Genomic DNA, 27,995 nt, shown 5'->3' with positions numbered 1-27,995 from the left:
CAAGATCATCCACAAATAATTCGGCACCGTGCACCTAGAGCCTCCCCAAGTATTCTTAAATTCAGGAAACCTGTTGATGTTCTTCTTATGAAAACTCCTAACCTTGCAAACTCTGGAGGTGATGGAAAAAGTGTTTTACCGCCGGGACTTCAGTCTAGGTGCGTGGGTGATGACATGGAAGGAATCAGGTAAGATGCCAACATCTTCTAAAATGTGCATTTTAGATCCCTCTGTAACATACAGTTTCATTGTATTATAAAGCCTGCATTTGGCACTACAAATATTTAGGTTAATAATTCCTTCTAAGTAGGTCCAAGTGATGTAGAAATAAAACAAATTTTTAATTCCCAAGTTCTGTAATTTTAATGTAGAGTTCTAGAAAAAACATTGAAATTTGAAAAAAGAAATTCAAATTATTAAAGACGTTTTTGTTATTGGTTTGATTTTAATTTAAAAAAAACTGAGAACCTAATGCTAGGATTTTAGTTTTATCTTTAGATTTAAATAACGGAATATGATGGTCTGAAATTTTATACGTGTTCTTAACCTGTAATTCCATTCTGACTAAAGTTACAATAGTTCACCAGATTTTCAAGGACAGTGGATCTAATTCATTTAAATTGAATGGTTGGGGTCTACATAACATTAGATGTTTCAATTTTGCATTAGAATAACTTTTTTTTAATCAAAATAGTGCATATTTGTACTGACTCTAAAGAGAAAAGAAAGTAAATTTCCTGAATAGAGAAAAACCATATTATTTTTTATGCCCCTGATCTGCATAATATACTATCTGTTAATTACTTTTAGTATCAAAATAACCCATGAAAGTAACAGATTCTGGAAAATAATCATGATTTGATGCTAAAAGTTCTTTACACATTTTTAGGTCAAATTGATCATTTCTTTCTAATACATATTTCTAGTTAATAGAAAATTAGTATTTGTAATAATGGAGATATCAGCTTTAAGTTACGAAATATTTCATAGTGTATAGGTAAAGTATTTTCTTTGATATTTTATTTTAACTACCTTGATTACTTATTGGGTACGGAATGCAAAATTCCTAACTTTATTCCTGTTTTAATCAACATTGCATTGATGTATGTCTTTGACCTTTTGACAGCTAGTCACTTTAGATGGTTCAGTAAGAAAACGTAAACATTAGTTTGCTCCTTACATTCAAGAATGTTTAGTTGGGTGAATGTGAAATGGAAAAGATTAATATGTACCTAATGAAGTTTTGAAAATTGAGAGTACAATTAAATAATTGTATGAATAATAGTAGTTAAAAACAGGTTTTGCTTAAATACTTATTTCCTTCCTTTTGGCCCCCTCCCCCATCAAAAGATTGATGAATAGCCTACTGTTTGTAGCTTCAAGTCCAATCTCAATATTTCCCCCCAACAAATAAACAACGTTTTCTTTTTTGTTAATGACCTGAAGGTTGTATCATTAAAGGACAAAATTAGACTTTCAGTTTTGGACCAAGATTATTTTTAAATAGTTTTGTTTTGTGACATTTCATAAAAGGTTTGCCTTACTTGATTAATTCTGCTCATGTGTCCTAAGGGGAAAAATGAACTGAAATCTCCCTCTGGTTTATTAGACTTGTGGATTTTATTAACTGAAATGTTGATGTTTATTCAAAAAATATTCATAAGTGCAGAATATAGTTCACTATCTTTTGGAGTGCCTATATATATTTTTATTACTGGTAAGTGAAGAATCATTTTTCAGGAAAATGTCACCATGCCCCAATTATTGATTGTATCGAGACAAAATGATAAATATTATCACACTGTAGAAAGGGTAACTAAACATTATTAGAAATCAGTTTAGAAAGTGTGGAAAAGAAATATGCCACAAACACACACACTGAGCTTTAGAGCATAGTTAATAAAAGTTACAGAATGTCTCAAAAAATTTAAAAGCATTGAAAAAAATAACTGAAATCTGAGTTGTTTCATTAATTTCATTGTGTCGTTTTAAATACAGGATGACTGTAGAATTAAGGGAAATTGTGTAATATTTCCCCTGAAAGGGAATGATATAGTTTAGCCAATAAGCACGTTGTCTGAGTCATAAACAAGTGCAAGACAGTGTTCAGAATTTTATTTTAAATTTATTTAATAGAAATATTCATTTTTATGTGCTGATTTTCATTTGTATAAGGATGTGGCTGAGTCAGCTCTTTTTTCCTGGTAAGTAATTAGTACTATTATACCATTTTGTCTCCAAGAATATGGAGCTTATTAATGAGAAATAGGAGGGGATCCAGGCCAGATCCTTGGGGCATACCAGTGGCAATAATGTGGCTGTGGGAAGAGAATTCATTGTTGATGATTCCCTACCTACAACTGAATAGGTAAGAGGGCAACTGAGAAAGTGAAATCCTGTCCACAGCATGATGATTTAGAGACTTTGGAGGAGGGTGGTGTTGCCAACCATGTTTAAGACCAAGTAGGGATAGATTACCTTTGTCAGTTTATGCATGTCACTAAAAACCCATCTGATTCAGTGATCTCATTTGGGGAAGGAAATCTGCCATCCTTGCCAAGATTGGTCTGCACATGTCTCCAAGTCCGGAGTAAAGAGGTTGACTCTAAATTGTTGTGTGAAATGTTTAACAAACTACATAGGTTATCAAACCAATAATAATAAAATTGGATGTATCATCTGATATCAGTCTAGGCACTACTTTCATAATTTTCGTAGTTCAGATTGAAAATCCTGGCTTCAATCTGAACAACATCACTTTATAATTTAATATAAAATTCTATCATATTGTGGTTATTCTTTCCACAATTACAGATCATAATCCTTCTGTAAAATCATTTGAAATGTTCTGTTTTTTTTCTTATTTCCAACATGGTTGATAATTGCCGTGAATAAACATTTCTCATATAGTCTGGGCTGAAGATAGATAACTGAGTTTGACTGACTGACTAAATTGACTCCTCCTTAGATTGCAGCTTGCCTGTCTTCAATGGCAGTTCCAATGTTCATAGCTCCTACTCTTTACCCTAATTATCTACAGGTGCATGATCAGTTCATAGTTGCTGACCTAGGCAGTACTATCCTGGTACACTAATTACTGAATGTACCTTCAGTACTATGTTTCTTTATTATTGTCTTGTAACATGGACCTAGGCTGTTAACTCTGTTGTGAGGTTTTATCTGAGTTAAAATTCATGGGGTCATTTTATCAGTTTAATGTTCTGTTGAGAATTGTATATTGTCCTTCAAGAAGATTCTGCAATCCTTTTTGAACAATACTTTTTATCTCAGAAGTGTATTTCCTGTTTAACCATTTGGCAGTTGGGAAGATAATTCCACAGAGCCTGCTCCAGCATTCAGTCTTGAGATCATTAGCTTTGTTTTCGTGCATGATCCCAACAATCCTTGATTCCTCTGTAGTCCAAAAATCTGTCTCAGTCTTGAATGCATTTAATGACAGCATCCATGACTCTTTGGGTTAGAGACTTCCAAAATTTTCTGAGTCTCTGAGAGAAGTTCCCAATCTCAGTCTTAAGTGGTGGACCACTTATCTTGAGGCCATGTCCCTCATTTTAGACCTTGCGGGAGGAGAAATATCTTTAAGGCATCTACCTTGTCAAGCCCCCTCTAAAACCTTACGTATTTCAATGAGAGCATAGATCCATACTGCCTATTATTTCCTTATCCCGGGAAATGTTTAACTCACCTAAACAGACTGCCTTTCATGCACAGGTTCAGTAGCTAAATGAAGAAAATCAGCTGAAATTTTACTGTGTTTTAAATGCATTGAATTTGTGTCTGGATGCACTTTCCAGTGAATAAGGCCAATGATATATGTTCTTACGTACATTTAAGTTGGTTGTCCTGATTTGCTTGAAATGCAATAGGTGTCTGGAGATGATAGTAAGGACATTGTTGAACAAAATAGTTTATTTTTGTCACTCCTGAGCCATTTTTCCTTCTATCCCCCTATTGGCCAAAAGTTCTCATGAACCTTTATGCTCTGCACCAGTAAGAATCCATCTGCACAATGTGCTAAAAAGAATAGGATGTCTTTCATGGCGATCCTAGGCAGATAAAAATATTATCAGTAATTGTTATAATACAAGGAAACAAAAAGACATCACACCTTGATACAGCTCAGATTGATCAGGAAATTAAAAGCCCATAAAATCTGGGAATACTGGTAAATTGGATTAAAAATTGGCTTTTCTAGAATAGTATTGACTGAAGGGCTGTATGCAGTGGGGTTCCACAGAGTTCAATACCAAGTCCATTGCTTATAAGTGGTATATATTAATGGTTTAAATTTAACTATAGTAATAATGATTAAGACATTAAATGCAAGTTTTCTTTTCCAGGTGAATTCCACTGCTATCTTTCAAGTAGCTAGAATGCATCAATCTATGCTGTAATTTTATGCCAGGCCCCTTTGTGACCAAAAATAAAAGACTAGAGATCAATATGCCTTTGGCCCATCCTTCCAATCATTGGATTTATCAAAAGCAAGTTGAGGCAAAATGAAAACTCCCATCAATAATTCCCAAACTGTTCACAGCTCCATTGAAGTTACAGCATAAATCTGCATACAGCCTAATCTTTTCTCTGGTTATTTTTATCTCCCATCATTAAAAAGGTTCTTTTTGATTCATCCAACTCAGCATCTGAAGCTGTGTTAATGAACTTAAAAGAAAGATCTGCTGAGCCCACTTCTATTTGAGTCTGTTTGAACTTCACTAATAACCAATCTGGCCGTACTAATACCAAAATAAGGAAAATCTAGGCTTCCCTCTGGAGGATTATGAGCAAACATTCTTGTATTTCTATTGTTTGACTTAGTGCAATGATGTTCGACTACTCTCTTTTTATGCATGTATTCAAACTTCCAGGCAATTAAGTGTACTATACATTGTCTTCACCTAAAGATTTTGGTGGCTTTTTGACACAAATATAAATCCATTGTGCAGATATTTTACTGTGATTCTAAAAACCTCAAATGAACCATTGTACACAAATAAAACATACTCTAATTAGATCCTTGACTAGAAGTTCCTCCTCATATTTCAACTGCAATCAAGCAGTTAATAGGTTGACAGAACATTAAAGTCCTATTGCTAGCTGAAGTTCATGCTTACTTGCAGCTGTTGGAAGATTGTGGGAGTCGATAATGATTTGACCACAAAAACTGTTTATAGCACTTTAATAATGTTGTTTGTAGAGTAGAGAGATGCAGTTTCCATATCAGTTTATTATATCAGTAATATAATCTTGAAACTAACTTATATATGTGATACTGGTATGGCTATTTCCTCATACATTTTAAAATTGTCCAAATCATTTATATTCATTAAAATGCCTATGTTAGATACAATATTTGTATGGAACTCTGACTACTCCCAACACAAAAGCAGGTAAAGTAGGTCTTAAACATTGCAGTATGGTTTGGAAGGACCAATTAGCTTTAACTCAGTAATTTCAATAAATTATTCTATTTGCTTTTTTACAAATCAACCCTGCCAGAAGAACAAGGTCACACTATGTTTAATAAGGTGCTTAACAGTGACCATTTGCTGCATTTCACCCATAAATATTGCTTTCAAACAAAGTGAGATGAGTAGTCTGCCTATCTGTTTAGCAAAGTTTGTCATGTCTGGAACAAACAGTATTTCTTTCATGTTCTGTTTGTAGTTAGAGCACATATAATGCACAATTTGGAAACCAAATTAGTCAAAATCATTGCATATTATTTTTAAAGAAATCTAAAATTGTCCTCATTCACTTCTGCAAGTTTATCTTTTTTCAGCTTTTTTAATATGCACAAGGTAGTCTTGATTATTGGAATTGCCCCATCTGTACAATTTTCCTAATTATATGCATCTAGAATGCAGTAAATCCAGTATGCTTGGAACTGTGCTGATGCTGGACTAGCAGATTTTACAGACTATCAGATGCTATTCTATTAATGTTCCGAAATGTACTTAATTTATTTTTTCTTTAAATGTTATGTGATAGAATAATAATTTTCCCAGTGACTCCAATGAGTTTAAAGAGAAAACGAGATAAAAGGCTCTGGTTAGTTTAAAGGGACTGTGGGAAACAGAACCAGGTCAGTTTAAAGAGAGCCGGGAACTGGGGCCCCAGTGAGTGAATCAAAAGTGTGGGATCTGGGGCACTGGTGAGTAGGAACAGAGCATGGGAATTGGCACCCCAGTGAATAGGAAAGGGTCTGAGTGAGTGGATGGGGAATACAGGAAATGGGGCTCTGACGAGTTGATGGAGAACATGGCAAACCTGGTAATCATATGCTGAACCATCCGAGTTTCTGAATAGTCAGATAATGGATTATCAGAGTTTTACTGTGTCTTGAACAAATTAGTTTCCTTGAAAAGAAAATGCTATATTATTGCATTTAATTTAGTAAAACCATTTCAGTCAATACAGTGATTTAAATGTTGGCATATGACTCATAATTTATCATGTTGAAAAAAATGAATCAGAGAATATCACAACAAAATTTGTGGATACAGTTATTCCCTTCTGGCTATGTTACAAAAATAGCCATTCCAATAACAACATGAAATCGTACAGTACTATATTCTAAACCACTTCACAGAACATTTGTTACAGTTCACAGGGTGGTCACCCTACCAAAAGATAGGTTAAGGATCTTTTCAAAGAAGGGGAGAAAAGCAGAGGCAGAGAGTGTTAGTCAAGGGGTAGCAGTGAAGCAACAAATATTGGGGATATGCAAAAGGGCAGAATTGTGGATCTTGGAAAGCTGTAAATCTGATGGACATTTTAGAAATAGATGAGGCAGGCCATGTAGGCAAATGAAGGCTTTCCTGTGAGTCAATACACATCAGCAGGGATAATCAGGGGTGATGGATGAACAAAAATTGGTGAGAATTAGGATATGTGGTTAAAATTTGGATCAGTCCACAAGAGCACTGATACAGCAGATACTCCATAGGAAACAAGATATTGATACTTTAATAATCGATGCATGAATGGAGGTAGGCAATGTGCAGATAACAGTAAAACAACCCCTTCCTCTGATGCAACATATCTAGTACTAATTTTTACTTCCCACAAATCTCCTGGGATGGTTTTGAGGTAGAGGTTAAAATTTTTTAAAAATCCTTCCTCCATTCTTTGTTTAAATAGAAGGCGGCTTTCCATTTTGGCCCATCCGCAGGAAGATGGTTGGTTGTCTGAATATTATAATAAGGCTGCTGCATTTAATATAACAGCTGCTTTCTATTAACTTTTGTCCATAATATTTCCAGGGCCATTTGAAGCCTAGCAGCTAAAATGGCAAGAAGAACTGAATCCAGAAGGTTGAGTGCCTTTATTGCATTACTGGGGCCAGCAGGATCAGGGATATTTCTACCTGGCCCAAATCTCATTCCTTCAGCACATCCAACCCAATCTCCAAAAATTGTCTTCTCCCCCGACCACCATTTGCATTCCTAAACAAACCATCTTCTTTCCCTGACCAGCATCTGCTCCAAAGCTGTACAATATTTGAGAAAGCCATTGCTCTAGGTTTCCAGTGTTATCTGCACATGGAACTTGCTTCCAGGCTAAAATCCAAGCCAGCATGGCAATTATTTCACACTTTACTGATGAAAACAATTGTAATGATTAATGGATACGATAATTATAATACCGTTTACATAGCACCATGGAAGGTTGAAGTAAGATGCAAATTTATCCTCTCTCCCCAAAATCTCATTATTTTCTCTATTCTCTAAATTACAGTATCACAGCAAATAATGCTGCTGGTGCACAGTTCCAGCAACCCAGGTTCAATCTTGACCTTGGGTGCTCTCTGTATGGAGTTTGCATGTTCTCCTGGTGACTACATGCATTTCCTCCAGGTGCTCCAGTTTCTTCCCATGTCCCAGAGATGTGCAGGTATGTTAATTGGCTTCTGTAATTGCCCGAGTGTAAGCCAATGACAGAAGAATCAGGGCACAACGGATGGAGTTGAAAAGCATATGTAAGCAAGAATAAACTACAGGGAAATAAGATCAGGAGTGGAAAATGAGACTGTTGGAATTTCTTTAACTGAGTAGGCTGAATGGTCCCTTTCTATGATGTAAGAAAACATGAATATGGATACAATATAAAATATTAAAATGTATTTTTTTTCTTTTCCTCCCAATTTCTAACCTGCTAATACTTTATTTATTGCTCCAAAATCATCATTCTCAATTATTTACATGATTCTAAATAATACTCCTCCCCTCTTCTCATTCTGCACTTGATTTCTAGCTGAATTGGATGTTAGTTTATCAGTGCCAAGACAGTTTTTCCATGATATCAAACCTCCAATGACAGCATTTGGACAGGTAGTTCTTCACCATGGTGATGTTCAGGTGCGGCTGAATAAATCCAGTACACCATCAGAGGTCAATATGGAGGCATTTCCTATATATTATTCTGTGATGCTAGCATCATTTTTACTCAAAACTATAAAAACCTGTTTCATTTGAAGTAGCCATTGCCTCTATGCTGTCATTTAATAGCTTGAACAATGCTAACACAAGAGGAAAATTGTTTTTAAAACATTTTAGATTCCTGCTCCTCCCACTATACCAATTGAGGCCATCATTTCAGTCATCTACATTCTGGAATTTGTGCCCTTCTTTAAAAAAAAAACTGCCTCTCCTTCAAACTCACTTCTTTTAGCAGGCTTTAAGTTAATTCCTTCTGGTACATCACTGAGCCAGCCATCCAGAACTCCAAGCTATTGGTTTAGAAACATGAATTCATTAATTAAATTTAACAAATCTGGAGTAACAAACTAATATTGGCATTGATTGATAATAATAATGAAACTACTGGAGCATTGTAAATCCCATTTGATTCACCAATGTTCTCAAGGGAAGGAAAAACAAGGTAATAAAACAAGGTACCTAAGAAAAACAAGGTAACATGCCTTAATGAATATTGCTCGGTGGCTCTGACATCCACCATCAGGAAGTGCTTGAAGAGGCTGGTCATGGCATGCATTAACTCCAGCATCCCAGACAAACTCAACCCACTGTAATTCACCTACCGCCAAAACAGATCTGTGGCAGATGCTGTCTCCATCTCCCTACACTCATCTCTGGAGCATCAAGACACCTACATTAGACTATTGTTTATTGACTACAGCTCTGCCTTCAATACTCTAATTCCAAGCAAACTCATCACCAATCTCTGAGACGTGGGACTCAACACCTTCCTTTGTAACTGGATCCTTGACTTCCTGACCAACAGACAGCAATCAGTAAGAATAGGCAGCAACACCTCCAGCACGATTATTCTCAACACTGGTGCCCCACAAGGCTGTGTCCTCAGCCCCCTACTCTGGTCCCTATACACTCATGACTGCATGGCCAGATTCTGCTCTAACTCCATCTACAAGTTTGCAGATGATACCACCATAGTGGGCCAAATCTCAAATAACGATGAGTTGGAGTACAGGAAGGAGGTAAGAGAGCCTAGTGACATGGTATCATGACAATGACCTTTTTCTCAATGTCAGCAAAACAGAAGAGCTGGTCATTGACTTCAGGAAGGGGGGTGGTGCATATGCTCCTGTTTACATCAACAGTGCTGAGGTCGAAAGGGTTGAGAGCTTCAAGTTCCTGAGAGTGAGGAATAGTCTCTCCTGGTTCACATAGACGCCACAGACAAGAAAGCTCACCAGCGCCTCTACTTCCCCAGGAGGCTGAAGAAATTTGGCATATCCCCTTGATCCTCACCAATTTTTATCAATGCATCCTATCTGGATGCATCACGGCTTGGTATGGCAACTGCTTTGTCCATGACTGCAAGAAACTGCAAAGAGTTGTGGACACAGCTCAGCACATCACGGAAACCAGCCTCCCCTCCATGGACTCTGTCTACCATTCTCGCTGCCTTAGTAAAGCTGTCAGCATAATCAAAGCTCCCACCCGCTCCAAACGTACTCTCTTCTCCCCCCTCCCATCGGCAGAAGGTACAAAAGCCTGAAAGCACGTACCACCAGGCTCAAGGACAGCTTCTATCCTGCTGCTATAAGATTATTGGACTGTTCCCTAGTATGATAAGATGGACTCTTGACCTCACAATCTACTTCATTGTGACCTTGCACCTTATTGACTACCTGCACTGCACTTTCCCTGTAACTTTAACACTTTATTCTGCATTCTGTTATTGTTTTACCTTGTACCTCCTCAATACACCGCTGTAATGAATTGATCTGTATGAACGGTATGTAAGACAAGCTTTTTTCACTGTACCTCAGTACATGTGACAATAATAAACCAATTTACCTATAAAGTTATGTGTCAAAAGCATATCTGGGATCAAATATGATACCAAGATTGCGCAGCCTGGTTCTATCTTTGGAGAAGATTTCTGCTGGTGCCACATGTATATGAATCCGTATGTTGTAGTTGAATTACCTTTCATTGCTCCCATCCAGAATAATGCTTCTATTGTGATACACACACAAACCAAATATTTTTAACAATTCAAATCTAATTTTACCAGAGGATTGTCACTTACCGTATAACTGTATTGTAATATCATTAGATGTTTGCAATAATTGACTCTGCTTTTTCTTGATTTGTAAATGTGGTGCAGCTTTTCTTTAATATAATTCAGTGTGTGATTTCAGTAATAAAATGTCACTCCAAGAAAGCCCATGCTTGTTTTTATTCCTTATAGATCAGAACCAGTGGAATTTTTGTTGCTGCCTTCTCCTAACATCATGTCCAAGGTAGAGTACCACAACTGTTTTATTACTTTTTATAAGAAACTGTTAAATACATGAAATGTTCGTGATAGCTGTCCCACAGTTAAGTGAAGGTAATGATGTCCTCTATATATGTGACTGCAAAATCAAGACCACCATCAGGAAAGATTATGTTCAGCTGTTGATACTAAGTTGAAATATTTTTCATCCAAAACTTAATGGCCATAAATTCCATAATATTGAGGGCATAGTGAGTAGACTTGGGTTCATAATGGCCCTTTGATTACACCAAGATTTATGAGATATATTATTGCCTACCTCAATGAGATTCTCTTCCTTGTGAGGTATAATTTAACATTGGTTTAGTTTAATGTAATGTTATTTATTATCCGTTACTGGTTATACTTTCTATACAATTGTTCTGCAGTATTGAAAATTGTTCCAAATGAAAAGGTTTATGTGCACTGTTCCTTGAATTGCAACAAGTGAGAAGTGACTATTGCTGCTAAATTTTAAAACCAATTCAGAGAGGAAATGAAAATAGTGCAGCAAAGTGTATCAAAGTTAGGCCACAACATCTCACTTGTTGCAATTCAAGGAACAGTGCATATAAACCTTTTTATTTGGAACAATTTTCAATACTGCAGAAAAACTGCAGAGGAAGTATAACAAGTAATAGATAATCTGTATGCTGATTCTCTGACAGATCTATATATTCAAACTTCATAAGTTTCCTGGACATCTCTGTGCTGAGTTGTACTTTGTGAGGGATTTTATAGCTCACCACATGCACTATTGTATTTTAGGAAAGTCATTCTTCACTGGTAGCAATATTATTTCTGTTTTGGTGATGAAATCCTTCATTTTTGCTCAGGTTAATGTTGTACATGTTAGTTAAGCTTTTGTACAAGCAAGTTGGTTATGGTTGATCATCTTTGTCTGATACCAATTAACTATATATGTTGCAAGATATGAGTATATATCATTTGCTAATAGCATCCTGTCACAACACCTGCTGTGCATCCATTTGTCCAGAATGATATTCAGATTTTGCACTGAGAAGTCATGAATGCATTTTTTTAAACTTACCATGCATTTAACTATTTTGTGTGAAATGTGAGTATATTAAAGTGAAGTGGTAAAATTCCTTTATCATGGAAACTGTTTATTATGTCACAATTCATCATCACATTTGGTGTAAATATTATGCTGTGTTTTGTGGCTTCTGGATATGCAAGGTGCCCTGCTCAGACTGAAATTTGGGAGTACTTGTATTTTGACTTATTGAAATTGGGACATGGTTCAGTCCTATGGTGCTGAATTGAGAGATCTAGGGCAAAGCTGTGTGCAGTTTCAGATGTTGTAGCTTTGGAAGCAGAGTAAATTGGTCAATTTGTGATAAATAATAAAAGTGCTAAACATCCTACAAAATTGGTTTACTAATTCCACCCTCACACCTCAGAGAGGCAAGAATAAGTCTAACTATTTGATACCTCAAACATTTGTTTAATTACAGAAATAAATTCTGTGCATCTGGTGTAAATGTGTACTTCTGCATGAATACAGTATGTGTAATGAATGAAGTGATTACCTTGATCTTAATATTGTAAACTATCTGTTGCAGACATAAATTATTTGTAGGCTTTCTTTATATATTTAGTCCAAATTTTAACAGAAGAACTGAATGGATTTGACATTTATTAGTGCTATTATGTCGTTATAATGATTTGTCTAGTTCCTCTTTTAGCTTGTAAACATAGAGAATTGATGTTCTGACCTCAGAGTCATATAAACATGGCTGTATTCCACCGTCTGCACTAACCACCAACCACCCATTTACACTAATCCTACACCAGTCCCTTGCTATTCTCTTCATATTCCCAACAGCCCCCTGGAAGCTCTCCCTAGATGTAACCATTCACCTGGGGGGTATTCACAGCAGCCAATTATCCTACCAATTTGCACATATTTGGTCTGTGGGAAGAAGCCAGAGTTCCCAAAGGAAAACTGCTAGGAGAATTTGCAAATTTCACACACTTCTATTGTTTCATGGAATTCTTCTGTTACAAAGTTAAAGTTACCAAAAGTCATTTTGGTCTTAAATTTCAATTTTTGCATTTATCTCTATCTACATTTAATATTCTATGACTATACTGTATGTGAAATATTAGGAGGCCATCTTACTTCCTCTATGTACACACTAGTGCTTAGACAAATTCTCCTGGATGTCATACTATTAATATTGGACTTGTGCATTCCCACTGGGGAGAAAAAATAGTATTTGATTGGTTAATTGTGAGACATTTATAACTGGAGGCACTCTGAGCAATTATTGTAAGCTGCCTGTTGCAGACATAGATTATTTATGGAATTTCTTTCCAGCCTATTCACTTAACTAACTTGTTTGTTTATCTTGGGGGAAAAAAGAACTATTTCTTCATATTAATCACCATTTGAATTATGAAGTAGTCTGCAAATAAATAAAAATAACTTTTTTGCTGCAAACAAAACATGGAATGGGTGAATTGACTCATGTCATAATATAGATAAATGTGTTATGGATGTTGGCAGGGCTAATGACAACCAGGTGGATGCTAAGGAGGATTCCTAGTTCATGGTTTACATTTACAATATTTACCCATTTCCAACATTTGGTTGAATTTTGCCCATGTGCGGGAACAGCAAATCCATTGGTGTGTGGGGAAACCCAGAAGTGAGAGCAGTGCTCTTTCAGTGGCTTTTTAACTGGTCACCGTATTAGCATATCATTTCCAGGTTTAACAATCAGTTAGGGGTGATGATGATATGCACAAGTTCACTTTAATTCCATTTTTTAAAGTGACATGTCAAACATGGAGCAGTAAGGAGGACACAGAGAATCAAGATGATGGAGTCCAAGTACCCAACCCAGATCCTTGATTTAGTCATGCATGAAGTTAGTGCCAAGAGTATGGTGTCACACTCATGGATTCATTACCAAAGTGGTATTTTGGTCTAAACAGTTAAAGAAGGGTCAATATAGTGGCATATTTATTGACATCCTCCAGTACATAATATCCCCAACTCCTCATTCTGTCCTCTTAAACGAACTCCAACATACCACTCCTCACATTAAATCACCTTGATGGTACACTGTTTATGTAGTACGTCTGCCCAGTCACTACTATGTTTAACCTCATCTTTCAGTAAAAAAGCAGAACATACTGAAAGCACTCAACAGGTCAAGCAGCAACAGTGGGGACAGAAATAGTCTTGACATTTTGGATCAAGGGCTCTTCATCAGAACTGAAAAAGTAAGAATACAAGAACATTTGGTATTGGTATTGGTTTATTATTGTCACTTGCACCAAAGTACAGTGAAAAGCCTATCTTACAAACTGATCGCACAGGTCAACTCATTACATAGTGCAGTTACATTGAGTCAGCACAAAGTACATTGATGTAGTACAGGCAAAAACAGTAACAGTATAGAGCAAGGTGTCACAGCCACAGAGAAAGTGCAGTGCAATAAGGTCCAAGGTCACAACAAGGTAGATCGTGAGGTCAGGTAGAGAGAACAGAGGGAATGTCTGCGAAAGACTGCAAACCAAATTTATTGTCAAGGTAACAATCACTTTAAAAAACAGCGTTTCGAAACATTAAAGGAAAAATAAATATATTGAAACATCCATAGAGCATGAGAAAAAAGTTCAGCGTTGTCCTAAGGGCTTCAACATACCCAGACAGATGCTGAGGTGCTATTCCTCGTTTACATTCAGCATCATTGAAGCAGTGCTGGAAGCCAAAGACAGAGGTCAGAATGGGCATGGGGCAGAGAATTGAAGCGACAGATGACTGGAAGGTTAGGGTCACACTTGTAGACTGAACGGAGTTGTTCTGCAAAGCATTCACCCAACCTGTATTTGATTTCTCCATTTTAGAGGATACCACATCATGAGCACTAAACGTAAACTAAATGGAAATAAATGAATTGCTGCATCACCTGAAGGACTGTTTGTGTTCCTCTTTAGTGGGAAGGGAAGAGGTAAAAAGCAAGTGTTGCTGCCTTCTGCTCTGACGAGATGTTCTATACCAATGACTTTAAGATATTCTACTTTTTCCTTAACCATGGCTTTCCTTCCACCGTCACTGACAGGGTTCTCAATGATACATTGTCTATTTCCTGCACTTCTGCTCTCACCCACTCTGCATCCAGACAGAATCCTTTTCCTCACCTTCCAATCCATAAGCCTCTATGTTCGACCTCCATAATTTCTGCCACCTTCAACAGGGTTCCACCACAAGACGCACCTTTCCCTTCCCTCATCTTTCTGCATTCCAAAAGGCCCATTCTATCCCTGACTCCTTCGTCCACTCGTCCATCTCCACCAACCTCTCCACTTCTCATGCCACTTTCCCATGCAACCACCAGAAAGGTATTCAATACTTACAGGTGATTCTTCCCTACACTGGCAAAAACTAAACACAGATTTGGTGATCAGTTTGCAGAACATTGAGTCTGCAAGAGTTGCTCTGTGCTTCCTGTTGCCTGTCACTTTAATTCTCTGTCCCATTTCCATCTGACCTCTCTGACCTTCTACATTGCTCCAAAAATGCTTAATGTAAGCTTGAGGAACAGTACTTGATCTTCCATTTGGGAATATTGAAGCCCTTGAGATATATTACTGAACTTAAAACTTACAGGTAATTACTTTCTCCACAGATGTGGCTGTACCTTTCTGTTTCAGTTTGTTTCTTCTCTCCAGCTAACCATTTTTAAACTTTCATCTGCACCCTATCACAAACATTCCCTCTGTTCTCTCCATCCCTCCCCCTCTCTACAATGTAATTACTTGATCTGAAATGCAGACTCTCGTTTAACACTTTCACCATCAATACTGCCTGACCTGCTGAGTGCTTCCAGCATTTTCTGATTTTGTTTTTGCTTCAAAACCTGAGCCTCTGTACCTCGCTCTGCAACTGGATCCTCAACTTCCATATTGGGAGACCACAGTCAGTGTGGATCGGTAATAACATCTCCTCACTGACAATCAACACAGGCGCATCTCAAGGATGTGTGCGTAGCTCACTGCTCTACTCTTTCTACACTGATGACTATGTGGGTAAGCACAGCTCAACCGCCATCTATAAATTTGCCGATGACACCACTGTTGTTGGTAGAGTCAGAGTTGACAATGAGGAGGCCTACAGGAATGAGATAGATCGGCTGGTTGAGTGGTGTCACAACAACTCAACATAAGCAAGACCAAGGAGTTGATTGTGGACTTCAGGAAGGGGAAGCTGGGAGAACACACACCAGTTCTCACTGAGAGGTTGGCAGTGGAAAAGGTGAGCTGCTTCAAGTTCCTGGGCGTTAACATCTCAGAGCATCTATCTTGGGCCCAACACATTGATGCAATCACAAAGAAGGCATGCCAGCAGCTCTACTTCATTAGGATTTTGAGGAGATTTAATATGTCACCAAAGACTCTTGCAAATTTCTATAGGTGTACAGTGGAGAGCATTCTAACTGGTTGCATCACAGCCTGGTATGGAGGCTCTAATGCACAGGATTGCCAGAGGCAGCAGAGGATTGTAGACTCAGCCAGCTCCATCACAGGCACAACCCTCCCCACCATCGAGGAAACCTTCAAGAGGTGGTGCCTTAAGAAGGCGGCATCCATCACTAAGGACCCACACCATCCAGGACATGCCCTCTTCTCGTTACTAGCATTGGGGAGGAGGTACAGGAGCCTGAAGACCCACACCCAACAATTTGGGAACAGCTTCTTCCCCTCCACCATCAGATTTCTGAACGGTCCATGAACCCATAAACACTACCTCATTATTCCTTTTTTTGCACTATTAGTTTATTTTGTAATTTATAGTAATTTTATGTCTTTATACTGTACTGCTGCCACAAAACAACAAATTTCACGACACATAAGTCACTGATAATACCCCTGATTCTGCTTTCTAGCATCTACAATTTTTGATCTCATTTTGATGTAATTTGATATCTTTCCTTCATTGTCACCATCAATAAATGTTCTCCAAAAGTCTTTCTGATATTTCTCTTATTCATAGAACAGCAAAAAGAAGCAGAAAACCAGAGATGGACAAACAGCAGAAAGTTCCAATCCAGCTAATTATAGCTCAATTAGTTTACTCTCAATTAAAAGCAAACAGATGGAGGATGTTGATGACAGGCCTATCAAGTATCACAAATAACCTATTCACTGATGCACACAAATAGCTGAAATCCAGCGGCAATTTGAAAGTGATTGCCCTTGACATCAAGGTAGCATTCAAGGATCCCTGATAAAGCTGAGGTCATGTGCATCAGGGGGAAAGCACTCCAGCAGTTGGGGTCATAATTCAGGTAAAGGAGAATAGTTGTAGGTGGACAATCATTCCGTACCCAGCACATCACTGCAGGAGTTCCTCAAGGCACTGTTGTGAGCACAGCCATCTTCAGCTGCTTCACAAGATTAGAAGTGGGAATATTCACTGATAATTACATGTTAAAATCTATTTGCAACTCCTTAGAAAAGGAAACCATCCACACCTGCCTGTAGCAAAGCCTGGATAACACTCAAGCATGAGCAGATTTGTGACAAGTAACATTCAAGGCACATCAGTGCCAGGCAATAACCATCTTCAACAAGAGTCCAATCACCTGCTTTTGATATTCAATGACATTACCCCTGCTGGGTCCCCAACCATTAATATCTGTAAGGTCACCATTATCCAGGAACTCAACTGGAACTGCCACGTAAATACGATGGCTACAAGAGAAAAATGGAGGCTAGCTACCTTGTAGTGAGTGATTCATCTCCTGATACCCCTCAGCCGTTCTACTCTTACGATACTTTTCACTTGCCTGAATCAGTGCTGCTCCAACTATGCTCAAACAACTGGTCGCCATTCAGAACAAGGCAGCTCACTTAACTGCCAACCCATCCATCACCCTAAACCTTCAGTGCAGCACCTCCCAAACGTGCAAACTTTACATTCCAGAATGATAATATCACCAGGTGCATAAGAACAACACCAGCTACTAGTTTCCCTCCAAATCACATATCCTGACTCAGTAATATATCAAGGTCCCCTTTTCATCACTAGTTCTAAATCCTGAAACTACCTATCAAACAACAAGGTGAAAGTACCTTCCCCAGACAGCCTGCTGTAGTTCAGAAGAAAGCTCATCTGCCACTTCTCAAGAGCAACAGGTTGGAAAATAAATGCATAAAAGAAATGAAAGTTTCCTCCTGCCACAGCAGGATTTGAACTCACTTCCTATCTACTTCATTATTTACTGCTTCTCCAAGTTTCATGTCATCAGCAAACTTTGAGATTATCCCTATATACTCAAGTCCAGGGCAATAATATACATCACAATAATAATGTTTATCCTTTCACCATTAGTCTCTACAGATTATTGGTATGTACCTCAGGATTTCTTATCCAGTAACCAGAACCACATAAGTGTACCTCTAATAGTTGATTAAACTAATGCTATTAATTTGCATTTACCTTAATATCAACCTCAGGGGAACACACAAATTTCTTTTCTCCAGTCTGAAAATCAATTACTCACTGCTCTTTGATTTTTGTCCTTAACCAGTTTTGTATCTATACTTACTATCCCTTTCATCTTTTGGAAAGTCCATGTATACATAAAACCCTCTCTTGTATATTTTAAAGACCCCTATAAACCTCTGGAGGATGTCCTTCATGTCTGATTCTCTTCATCGATAAGAATGGATTCCATGTGCCTTTCTAACAGCCTTCTCAATTTGTTCTTCCACCTTCAAAAAATTGCATTTTGAAACTCTTGTTCCTGCATATCCTGTAAAATAGTGCTATGTGGTCTTTATTATCTCTCACCCCAAATATATCGCTTCACACTTTTCTCCATTAACTTTTGTCTGCCATGTGTTTGCCATTTTGGTCCATTTGTTCCTCAAATCTTTTCCTGTCTTTTTCATTATTTACTACATTTCCAAGTTTCATATCATCTGCAAACTTTGAAATTATGCCAATATACTCAAGTCCAGGCCAATAATATTTATTACACTAATAATGTATATCCTAATACTGACAGGCATGTGTCTGAAAAATAACCTTGCACCACTATTATCTGCTTTCTCCTTCTTGGCAAACTTTGTATCCATGCTTTTATCCATGCTATGGTTCCTTTAACTATATAGCCTTTGATGGTTCTAACATGATTTCTTCTGGATGGGAGAATTAAAATTCCAGCCACTGATTCAGCAGAAGCGTCCTACAATAAATTTCAACAGCAAGATAGTGAGGGACTGTGTATTTGGAAAAGGAAAAGGCCATGTTAATGTTCATAGAATTTCTGGACAGTATCTACAAAAATAGCAGTGACTTAATGCACAGACATTTGCGGTAATCTGGGTTGTCTATTGATAACCTGGCTAAATTCTTAAAACATCAAACTAATGTTATTTTTACCAAAATGCCTTAAGAAATAAATACAGTTATTCCCCTGATGAAAAGGAGGAATGTTGCAAACTATCTACATAGGATTATACTATATACAGCTGGCAAAATGTGAATAAAGAAATGACATTTACATTTTTATTTTATATAATGAAGTTTCCCCTTTATGGTTAACATCATAAAGTACAATTGACTACTGATTAAGCAATATCAAGTAATAATAATTGTTATTAATATTTATTCCTTCCCATCCAGCCGTTATTTGTTAAATTAAATCAGATTTATTAAAACAAAGTATTAATGATTCCAAGGTTATGTACCATACAAAATGCAATGAATGTGGCTACTTCCCAAACAAACTGATACAATATTTTTTGGTTCCTTAAAGTAAAGACTACTGATTTAGGTATGTTTATGCAACCCCTTTGAATTCAAGTTTAGCCTTCCATTGTGACACTGAAAATTAATGAAACTGATGTAAATATCTCAGCTGAAGACAGTAACTTCAAACCAGATTATAGACTTTAATAATTCATACATTTTTGTCACGTTTTGTCTTTTGCCATTGATTATCAAAACTTCGTTAAATTCTTTAGATTATGGGAAGGCATCTTTTATTATGTTGTGATTCTTCTGGGTAAAGGGTAGGGAAAGGGAAGAGTGTTGTTTAATGGTCAATCTAGCTTAATTTAACAAAACAATTCACTACTTCCTGATGCAAAATTTTAATAATACACATTGATAATTGCTATTATTTAAAAACAGTTCATTAATGTTACAAATGTACAATGGTTCACCAAAGAATAATTCCAGATACACTTGCTATTTATAAGAAAAGTGCATTGGTTTCTTTGTGGGTTTAGCAGAGGCTGTATAAAATTACATAAAGTCAGATAGAAAACAAATTGGAGTAGTGGTGTTTGCAGAAAATAATTATGAGCCTGCTGAAGTAATCCATGGTCTGTACTATTCCATGATATTTATCTTGCTACCTATTGTATATCACCAAGTATTTTGTTTTCATTTTGAGCAGTTAAAGATATACATTCCTGGCCTTATAATTTAAGCATCTGTGGCAACTCACCGTTTAGTCGGGCGAACCGGCTCGGCAGTCGGGTCGCGCGGTGTCGGAGCGACGAGGCCCAAGATGGCGGCGGGCCTCGTCTTTCCGAGCGACGGGGAGAACCTGCGCACGGGAAAGTCTTGATGACGTAGTACTTATGTCATTGCTGGTTGCATTGGGCGGGAACAGTCTCCCTTAAAGGGCCCGCGCAAGGCGGGAAAAGAAACCCGTTCTTGTTTGGCAATCCTCTGACTAGCGTCTTGTTTTATTTCGCGGTAGCAACCGCTACATTGGTGACCCCGACGGTCCAAACGGCTTTTGGAGACTTCATCCAGTCGCCTCCGGAGGAAGATAAGTACCCGGCTTTCAAAGACCTTTTGATTAGGACCTTTGGCCTCTCCCGTCGTGAGCGCACCGCCCGCCTGCTTCATCTGGATGGCCTGGGGGACAGATCCCCATCCGCCCTAATGAATGAGATGCTGGCATTGGCTGAGGGACACAAGCCATGCCTGATGTTCGAACAGGCCTTCCTCGAACAGCTCCCCGATGACATCCACTTGTTGTTAGCTGACACCGACTTCAGCAACCCCCGTGAGGTGGCCGCCCGGGCAGATGTCCTGTGGAGGGCCAAGCGCGAGAGCGGTTCGTCCGTCAGTCAAATCACCAGGCCGTGAGCCCAACGCCCGCCTCGCCCGGCCCCAGCAACCGAGCAGCCACACCCCAGGAACGCAGACGACGACACAGGTGACCAGCTGTGCTTCTACCATCAGAGGTGGGGTGCGGAGGCCCGTCGATGCCGCCCACCCTGCAAGTTTCAGGGAAACGCCAGGGCCAGCCGCCGCTGATGGCTACGGCGGCTGGCCACCGACAGAGCCTCCTCTTCGTTCAGGACAAGAAATCTGGACGGCGTTTCCTCGTTGATACTGGAGCGAAGGTCAGTATTTTGCCCCTGACCGGCCGCAACACTCGTGACAGGCCACCAGGTCCTCTACTCAATGCCGCCAACAGTACAACGATACGGTCTTTCGGCACCCGTACACTTCAATTACAATTTGGCGGCAGCCGTTTTACCTGGACCTTTACCCTTGCCACCGTCGCCCGACCACTCCTAGGAGCCCACAACCTTCGGGCCCACAACCTGTTAGTCGACCTGCGAAGGAAGCGGTTAGCCCACTCTAGCACTTTCCAGACCTATCCCCTGGGAGAAATCAGCCCACCAGCCCCGCGCCTGGACTCCATTTCCCTTTCTGGCGACGATTTCGCCAAGCTCCTAGCCGAATTCCCATCAATTTTGGCACCTTCGTTTACAAATTCTAGGCCCAAACACAGGGTACGACACCACATCATTACTACAGGGCTACCCCTTCATGCCTGAGCACGATGATTACCTCCAGACAAGCTCCGCCTGGCAAAGGAAGAGTTCCGTCACATGGAGGAGCTGGGGATTGTTCGCAGGTCAGACAGCCCCTGGGCCTCCCCCCTGCACATGGTCCCCAAAGCCACCGGAGGGTGGAGGCCCTGCAGCGACTACCGCAGGCTGAATGACACCACCACCCCGGACCGCTATCCCATCCCTCAGATCCAGAACTTCGCAGCGAACTTACACAGGGCCCGCATCTTTTCCAAAGTGGACCTCGTTAGGGGATACCACCAAATCCCGGTCCATCCGGATGACGTCCCCAAAACTGCGATTATCACCCCATTCGGCCTGTTCAAATTCCTTCGGATGCCGTTCGGCCTTAAGAACGCCGCACAGACCTTCCAGCGGCTGATGGACGCGGTAGGCCGAGACCTGGACTTCGTGTTCGTTTACTTAGATGACATACTGATCGCCAGCCGTAACCGCCAGGAACACCTTTCCCACCTCCACCAGCTGTATTCCCGCCTCCGCGATTTCGGCCTCACGATCAACCCGTCCAAGTGCCAATTTGGACTTGACTCTATCGATTTCCCCGGCCACAAAATCACCAGCGACGGGGCAACACCCCTACCCGCCAAGGTGGACGCTATCCGCCATTTTGCCCGCCCCGACACAGTCAAAGGCCTACAGGAATTCCTTGGGATGGTCAACTTTTACCATCGGTTCATCCCTGCAGCAGCCCGTATCATGCGCTCTCTGTTCTTGCTGCTGGCTGGTAAGGGCAAGGACATCACCTGGACTGACGAGGCTGCGGCTGCTTTCGTTAAGGCCAAAGACGCCCTGGCAGACGCCACGATGCTTGTACACCCTAGGACTGACGTCCCAACCGCCCTCACGGTAGACGCGTCCAACACCGCGGTGGGTGGGGTACTGGAACAGCTACTTGAAGGCCGCTGGCAACCCTTGGCATTTTTCAGCAAGCACCTTAGACCACCCGAACTGAAATACAGCGCTTTTGATCGGGAACTTCTCGCACTGTATCTGGCGGTCCGGCATTTCCGATACTTTCTAGAAGGCAGGCCTTTCACCGCTTTCACCGATCATAAGCCTTTGTCCTTTGCCTTCTCCAAAGTCTCCGATCCCTGGTCAGCTCGTCTGCAGAGACATTTATCCTACATTTCCGAATTCACAACCGACATCCAACATGTCTCTGGAAAGGATAATGTCGTTGCTGATGCACTTTCCCGACCGACCGTCCACAACCTATCCTTGGGCGTCGACTATACGGCCCTAGCTGACGCACAGCAGGCCAACGACGAACTGCCCAGCTACAGAACCGCAGTCTCGGGCCTGCAGCTCCGAGATTTCTTGGTTGGTCCAGGTCAGCGGACCCTACTTTGCGACGTTGCGACTGGTCAGCCCCGCCCTATAGTCCCTGCAGCCTGGCAGAGACGCGTTTTTGACTCGGTACATGGGTCGGCGCACCCGTCCATCAGATCAACTGTCCGACTGGTCGCCAGCAAGTTTGTCTGGCACGGCCTGCGCAAACAGGTCAGTGAGTGGGCCAGGACTTGTCCACACTGCCAGACATCAAAAATCCAGCGACACACCAAGGTCCCACCACAGCAGTTCGAGCCTACCCGTAGGAGGTTTGACCACATACATGTCGACCTTGTGGGCCCTCCGCCGGTTTCAAGAGGAGCCCGGTATTTCCTTACCATTGTGGACCGGTTCACGAGGTGGCCTGAGGCAACCCCGCTGACTGACATCACGACTGATTCCTGCGCCCGGGCGCTGCTCACAACTTGGGTCTCACGTTTCGGTGTTCCGGCCCACATCACTTCAGACAGAGGCACCCAATTCACTTCCAGTCTCTGGGCTGCATTAGCGAACCTGCTAGGGACGCAGCTGCACACCACCACGGCCTACCATCCTCAATCAAACGGGTTGGTGGAACGTTTTCACTGCCATCTGAAATCAGCCTTGATGGCCCGCTTGAAGGGTCCTAACTGGGTTGACGAACTGCCTTGGGTCCTGCTCAGCATATGCACTGCCCCCAAAGAAGACCTCCATACTTCGTCAGCTGAGCTTGTGTACGGGGCGCCCCTAGTTGTCCCCGGGGATTTCATACCTGCCCTCCGGGACCAAGGGGAACGACCCTCAGCAGTCCTACAAAGACTGCGCGAGAAGCTCAGCAACTTGGCCCCGATTCCCACCTCATGGCACGGTCAAGCCCCATCCTGCCAGCCCAAAGAACTACGGGACTGTAAGTTTGTTTTAATTCGCAGGGGCACACCTCGGGCGCCGTTGCAACGACCATATGAGGGACCGTTCCGAGTCATAAGGAATAATGGATCCACCTTTATTTTGGACATTGGAGGCAGGGAACAGGTTTTCACGACGGACCGCCTCAAACCGGCCCATTTGGATCTGCAACAACCTGTCGAGGTTGCAACGCCGCGACACAGAGGCCGGCCCCCTAAGCGGCAGCTGGCACAGCCCGCGGACCTTGGGGACTGTATCGCCGGTTCTCGGGGGGGGTAGTGTGGCGACTCACCGTTTAGTCGGGCGAACCGGCTCGGCAGTCGGGTCGTGCGGTGTTGGAGCGACAAGGCCCAAGATGGCGGTGGGCCTCGTCTTTCCGAGCGACGGGGAGAACCCGCGCGCAGGAAAGTCTTGATGACGTAGTACTTATGTCATTGCCGGTTGCATTGGGCGGGAACAGTCTCCCTTAAAGGGCCCGCGCAAGGCGGGAAAAGAAACCCGTTCTTGTTTGGCAATCCTCCAACTAGCGTCTTGTTTTATTTCGCGGTAGCAACCGCTACACATCTATATATTCATGAATGAAAGATTGATGCAAGTATGGGATTAACATGTCATCTCTGGTTAAAGTTGTGTATCCCAAAATTTTCTCCACCTAAATAGCAGAAAGGTAAAAGACCTTGACTAGAAATTCATCCATTTGGTGTATATTTTTGCACACCATATGTCCAGGTTATTGCATGATACTGATAATGAGCTGTACCAGTGGGTTATAGCACACCTCAGGCATAGTGAAAGGTGCAATCATACTGCTCCATATTTGTCCCTCAGACAAACATATATATGCGCACAGCTAAAGGGCTCAAGCATAATATCAGAAGTCATGAATTGACTCATGTATATCCAACTAACTCACAGTCTGAGCCATGAACAGGAAATGGAGTCTGAATGAGAGGAAGAAATGCTGCCCCATGTCATTTAAAGAATTATCAATTACTTGCACATTTTTAGGAATTCAATTGGAAAGGAATTGCTTCTGATCAGCTGGGCTCTACTTTGAAGTCGCAGTGATTGTAGAGAAATTTTCTTTTATTGAAGGGAAGCCTTGATTTTTTTTCTGAAACATCGGGCCTTTAGTGGTGGTCCCACTGGACCTTCAGCCTGACCGAGCTAGTGAAGAGGATCAAAGGCAGGTCCTTTTTAACAAGGAGAGCAGAAGGAAAGAGAGGAGGAATTGTGGTTAAAAGGGCTATCCCCCCAAGAGTTATCAAGGGGAACTGCTCCTACATCCTCCTCTTCCAAGGAGCAGCATGCCCAGAATCCCAAAAGGCAATAGAAATTTGGCACCTCCTACTGTTAGAGCTTCAGCAATATGCTTGTGTCTGGACCACTTTACATGTGAATGTGGTGGTTACAATCACCTAGAACTACTTAGCTCCTATATCTTTCTAGGTGTTAGCCAATATCAGCCAATTAACAACCCTGGATTTCCAACATAATGAAACAAATGCAATTGCTGCAGTGTCCATCATGAATTAAATGGCTACCAATAATACATCAATGTGTTATTCCCAAGGAAAAGCCTCAATGTGTAGCAAGGCAGTTGTTGCTTGAAAATTCTAAAACCTGCAGGCAGACTCCAAATCTCACACCATTCTTATTTCAAAATATGTTTTGAATATATCATTAACTATGTTGGAGCTGTCTCCATAACCCATCAGTGTAGTTGCATCACAAGTATTGCAGTAGGTCATGGAGATGATTTCTTGCCTAACTCAATGGAAAATAAGCATGAGCAATTCTGATTTCCCATTCACTTCCTTGGTCATCTCATTCCACTGCTCCTTCATCACAGAACTTGATGGATTCTGAGAGGCAAGATACTTTTTCTGTGGATTACTTCATTCATCAGGATCTTGAGGCCTGTGTTGAAGTGGAATGCCCTGTGTCCTGCCTCCCTGGTCATTTTTAAAAACAATTCATTCCAACTTATACTTCCTCTTCTATTAATGGTTGTAATAAGTGATCTCCTCCCCTTTAAGTGGTTCAGGTTAATTTTACTGCTGTACAGGACTCCTGAAGTAATTTGCATTTCACGTACTCTTAATGCAAAAAAGATTGTGATAGCCACCTCTTAATTGCTGTATATATGAAAATCTTGTGTGAGCCATACCAGGACAAACTGTCCACCTCTGCAATATCAACTCTTTTTGTTTTCCACCTAAAGCCATTTGCTTCTGAAACTATTTTCCATGTGTTTATGACCTTTACACCCACGTATCCCAAAGGCTCCTTGGCCAGGCTCCCATTTCGACCTTCCATAATTTTAGCCTCATCCAAAATTCCACAGCCCATATCCTAATTCTGACAAAGTCATGTTCAACCAGTACAGTATCATTGATGTACATGGCATCAACCAACACTTTGATTTTATAATCCTCTTTCTTTGTTCAAATGCCTCCACAGTTTTGCCTATCCCATACTCCATGACTATAGCACTGAAATGTGTTTACCCAACCTTCTCCTCTTGTGGATCCTGCACTTCCCTTGCCTTATCAATGTCAGCCTTATTTTTAGCTTCTTGGGCTTAAGTTTTAGAAGTTCTCTTTTGGTTAAGCCCCTTATTGCCCACCTTCCCATCCAGCTTTAAGACACTCAATAAAATGCACATCTTGCAAAACATTTGGTAATTCCTGTTCTCTTCTTTAGTTTTGTATCAACTTATTTCTGATTAGGATCCTGTAAAGTGCCTTAAGACACGTTTCAACTTTTAAGATGCTATGTGAATGCAAGTTGCTCTTGCCTTGCTTTCTACAAAACTATATTTTCATTTGAAAAGTAAAAGCTTAGGGTGTGTTTTATGCGGCAACTTTAGCATAATCATTTGCCACACTTTAGTAACCATGCCCCCATTTAGATTTAAGTGATCAAGTGTGGAACTATAGTTTTGTATACTGTACATAAATCTAGGGATCTCAGCTTGATCCAAAATCCTGATTAATGCTTGGTGGTATAACTAAGCATTTGGTCACTCTGACCAGATACTGTTGTAATTGGTTTGTAACACTCTAACTGTCTTCTTCATGTATATTTATGCACATTAAATCAAACGTTGTTTCAAATTGTTTTAATTGTGCTATTTTTACAAACTTGACTCAAAAGATTTTTCTTTATTGAACACAGTTTTCATGAGGGATTATGAACATAAGACTTGAAAGTGGAAATCAGCTAAATGGTCCAGCATCTGTCATGCTATTAAATAAGGCCATGGCCAATCCTGAATCTCGACTCCACTTCCCTGCCCAATCCCCCTGGAGGCATTTGGTCACAAGAATGAGAATTATAACAATCTAATCCTTGAATATTCTCAAAATTAAAGAATCCCAAAGATGTATTGCAGAATGCTTTACTCATATTCAAAATCCAATCCATTAAGTTGTGACCATGCCCCGTAGTTCTGTTTTCTCTGTCCCGAGTAAAGGATCCCAGTATCGTCGCTGCCAATCTCTCTGAGCATCGCTTAGATCATTTCTCCTTCTTATAAACTCCAATGGCTGTTGCTCAATTTCTGTTCATTGTACAACCCACTTATTCTAAGAATCAGTATTATTCTAAGAATCAATCTAGAATCTGATGCGTTGACTCCAAATCAAGCATAACCCTTCTTAGGTATGCACAGAGGACTTCAAGTATGAATTCACCAAAACTCAGTAAAATTTACGAAGTTGAAGATACCAACATGGATAGACTTTCCTGAATGGAATCAAGAAAACATGAGCATCGAAATGATTTTTGTCTTTTAGGTTTTTTTAATTATTTGAAAAAATGTGTTGAAAATGTATCTTTCTTTTACCACAGAAACCAGATTTAAGAAAAGCCGCCGACTCTCAGCCAGTTCGGAATATCTCTCAAACTTCGTCGCAGCATCACTAACGGTGCAAACTGAAATCGAAGACCTTAAACAATAGTATCGCTGTTCACTGATGTTGGAAACACATAAATAGTTCATTTTGTTTAACTTTAAAATCAATTAAATGTCATTATTTACATTTTTAAAATTTCGATAACATGATATTGTAGTCCGGTCGTTGATTTTTATATATTAAAGGGCACATTCCTACGAATGG

At 40.3% G+C, this 27,995-nt stretch overlaps 1 protein-coding gene and 1 long non-coding RNA gene across 2 annotated transcripts in view; both read left to right on the top strand.

Moving 5' to 3' along the window:
- The window catches only part of ppp1r42 (protein phosphatase 1, regulatory subunit 42), a 79,982-nt gene extending 52,181 nt beyond the window's left edge, over positions 1-27,801 (top strand). The window contains exons 9-11 of the mRNA XM_052022612.1: positions 5-188; positions 10,705-10,756; positions 27,727-27,801. Of these exons, the coding sequence (XP_051878572.1) occupies positions 5-188; positions 10,705-10,756; positions 27,727-27,801 (311 nt within the window). The remainder of the gene's footprint in view (positions 1-4; positions 189-10,704; positions 10,757-27,726) is intronic.
- LOC127574533 (uncharacterized) lies at positions 90-27,844 on the top strand. Its single transcript, XR_007956916.1, has 3 exons — positions 90-188; positions 10,705-10,756; positions 27,727-27,844. It is a non-coding gene; the product is annotated as an uncharacterized LOC127574533 (long non-coding RNA).
- The last annotated feature ends 151 nt before the right edge of the window (positions 27,845-27,995 follow it).

This window comes from Pristis pectinata, chromosome 9 (assembly GCF_009764475.1).
Source record: "Pristis pectinata isolate sPriPec2 chromosome 9, sPriPec2.1.pri, whole genome shotgun sequence".
Classification (NCBI taxonomy): Eukaryota; Metazoa; Chordata; class Chondrichthyes; order Rhinopristiformes; family Pristidae; genus Pristis; species Pristis pectinata.
Note: the sequence above shows the minus strand (reverse complement) of the source record. Positions and strands in the feature narration are given on the sequence as shown.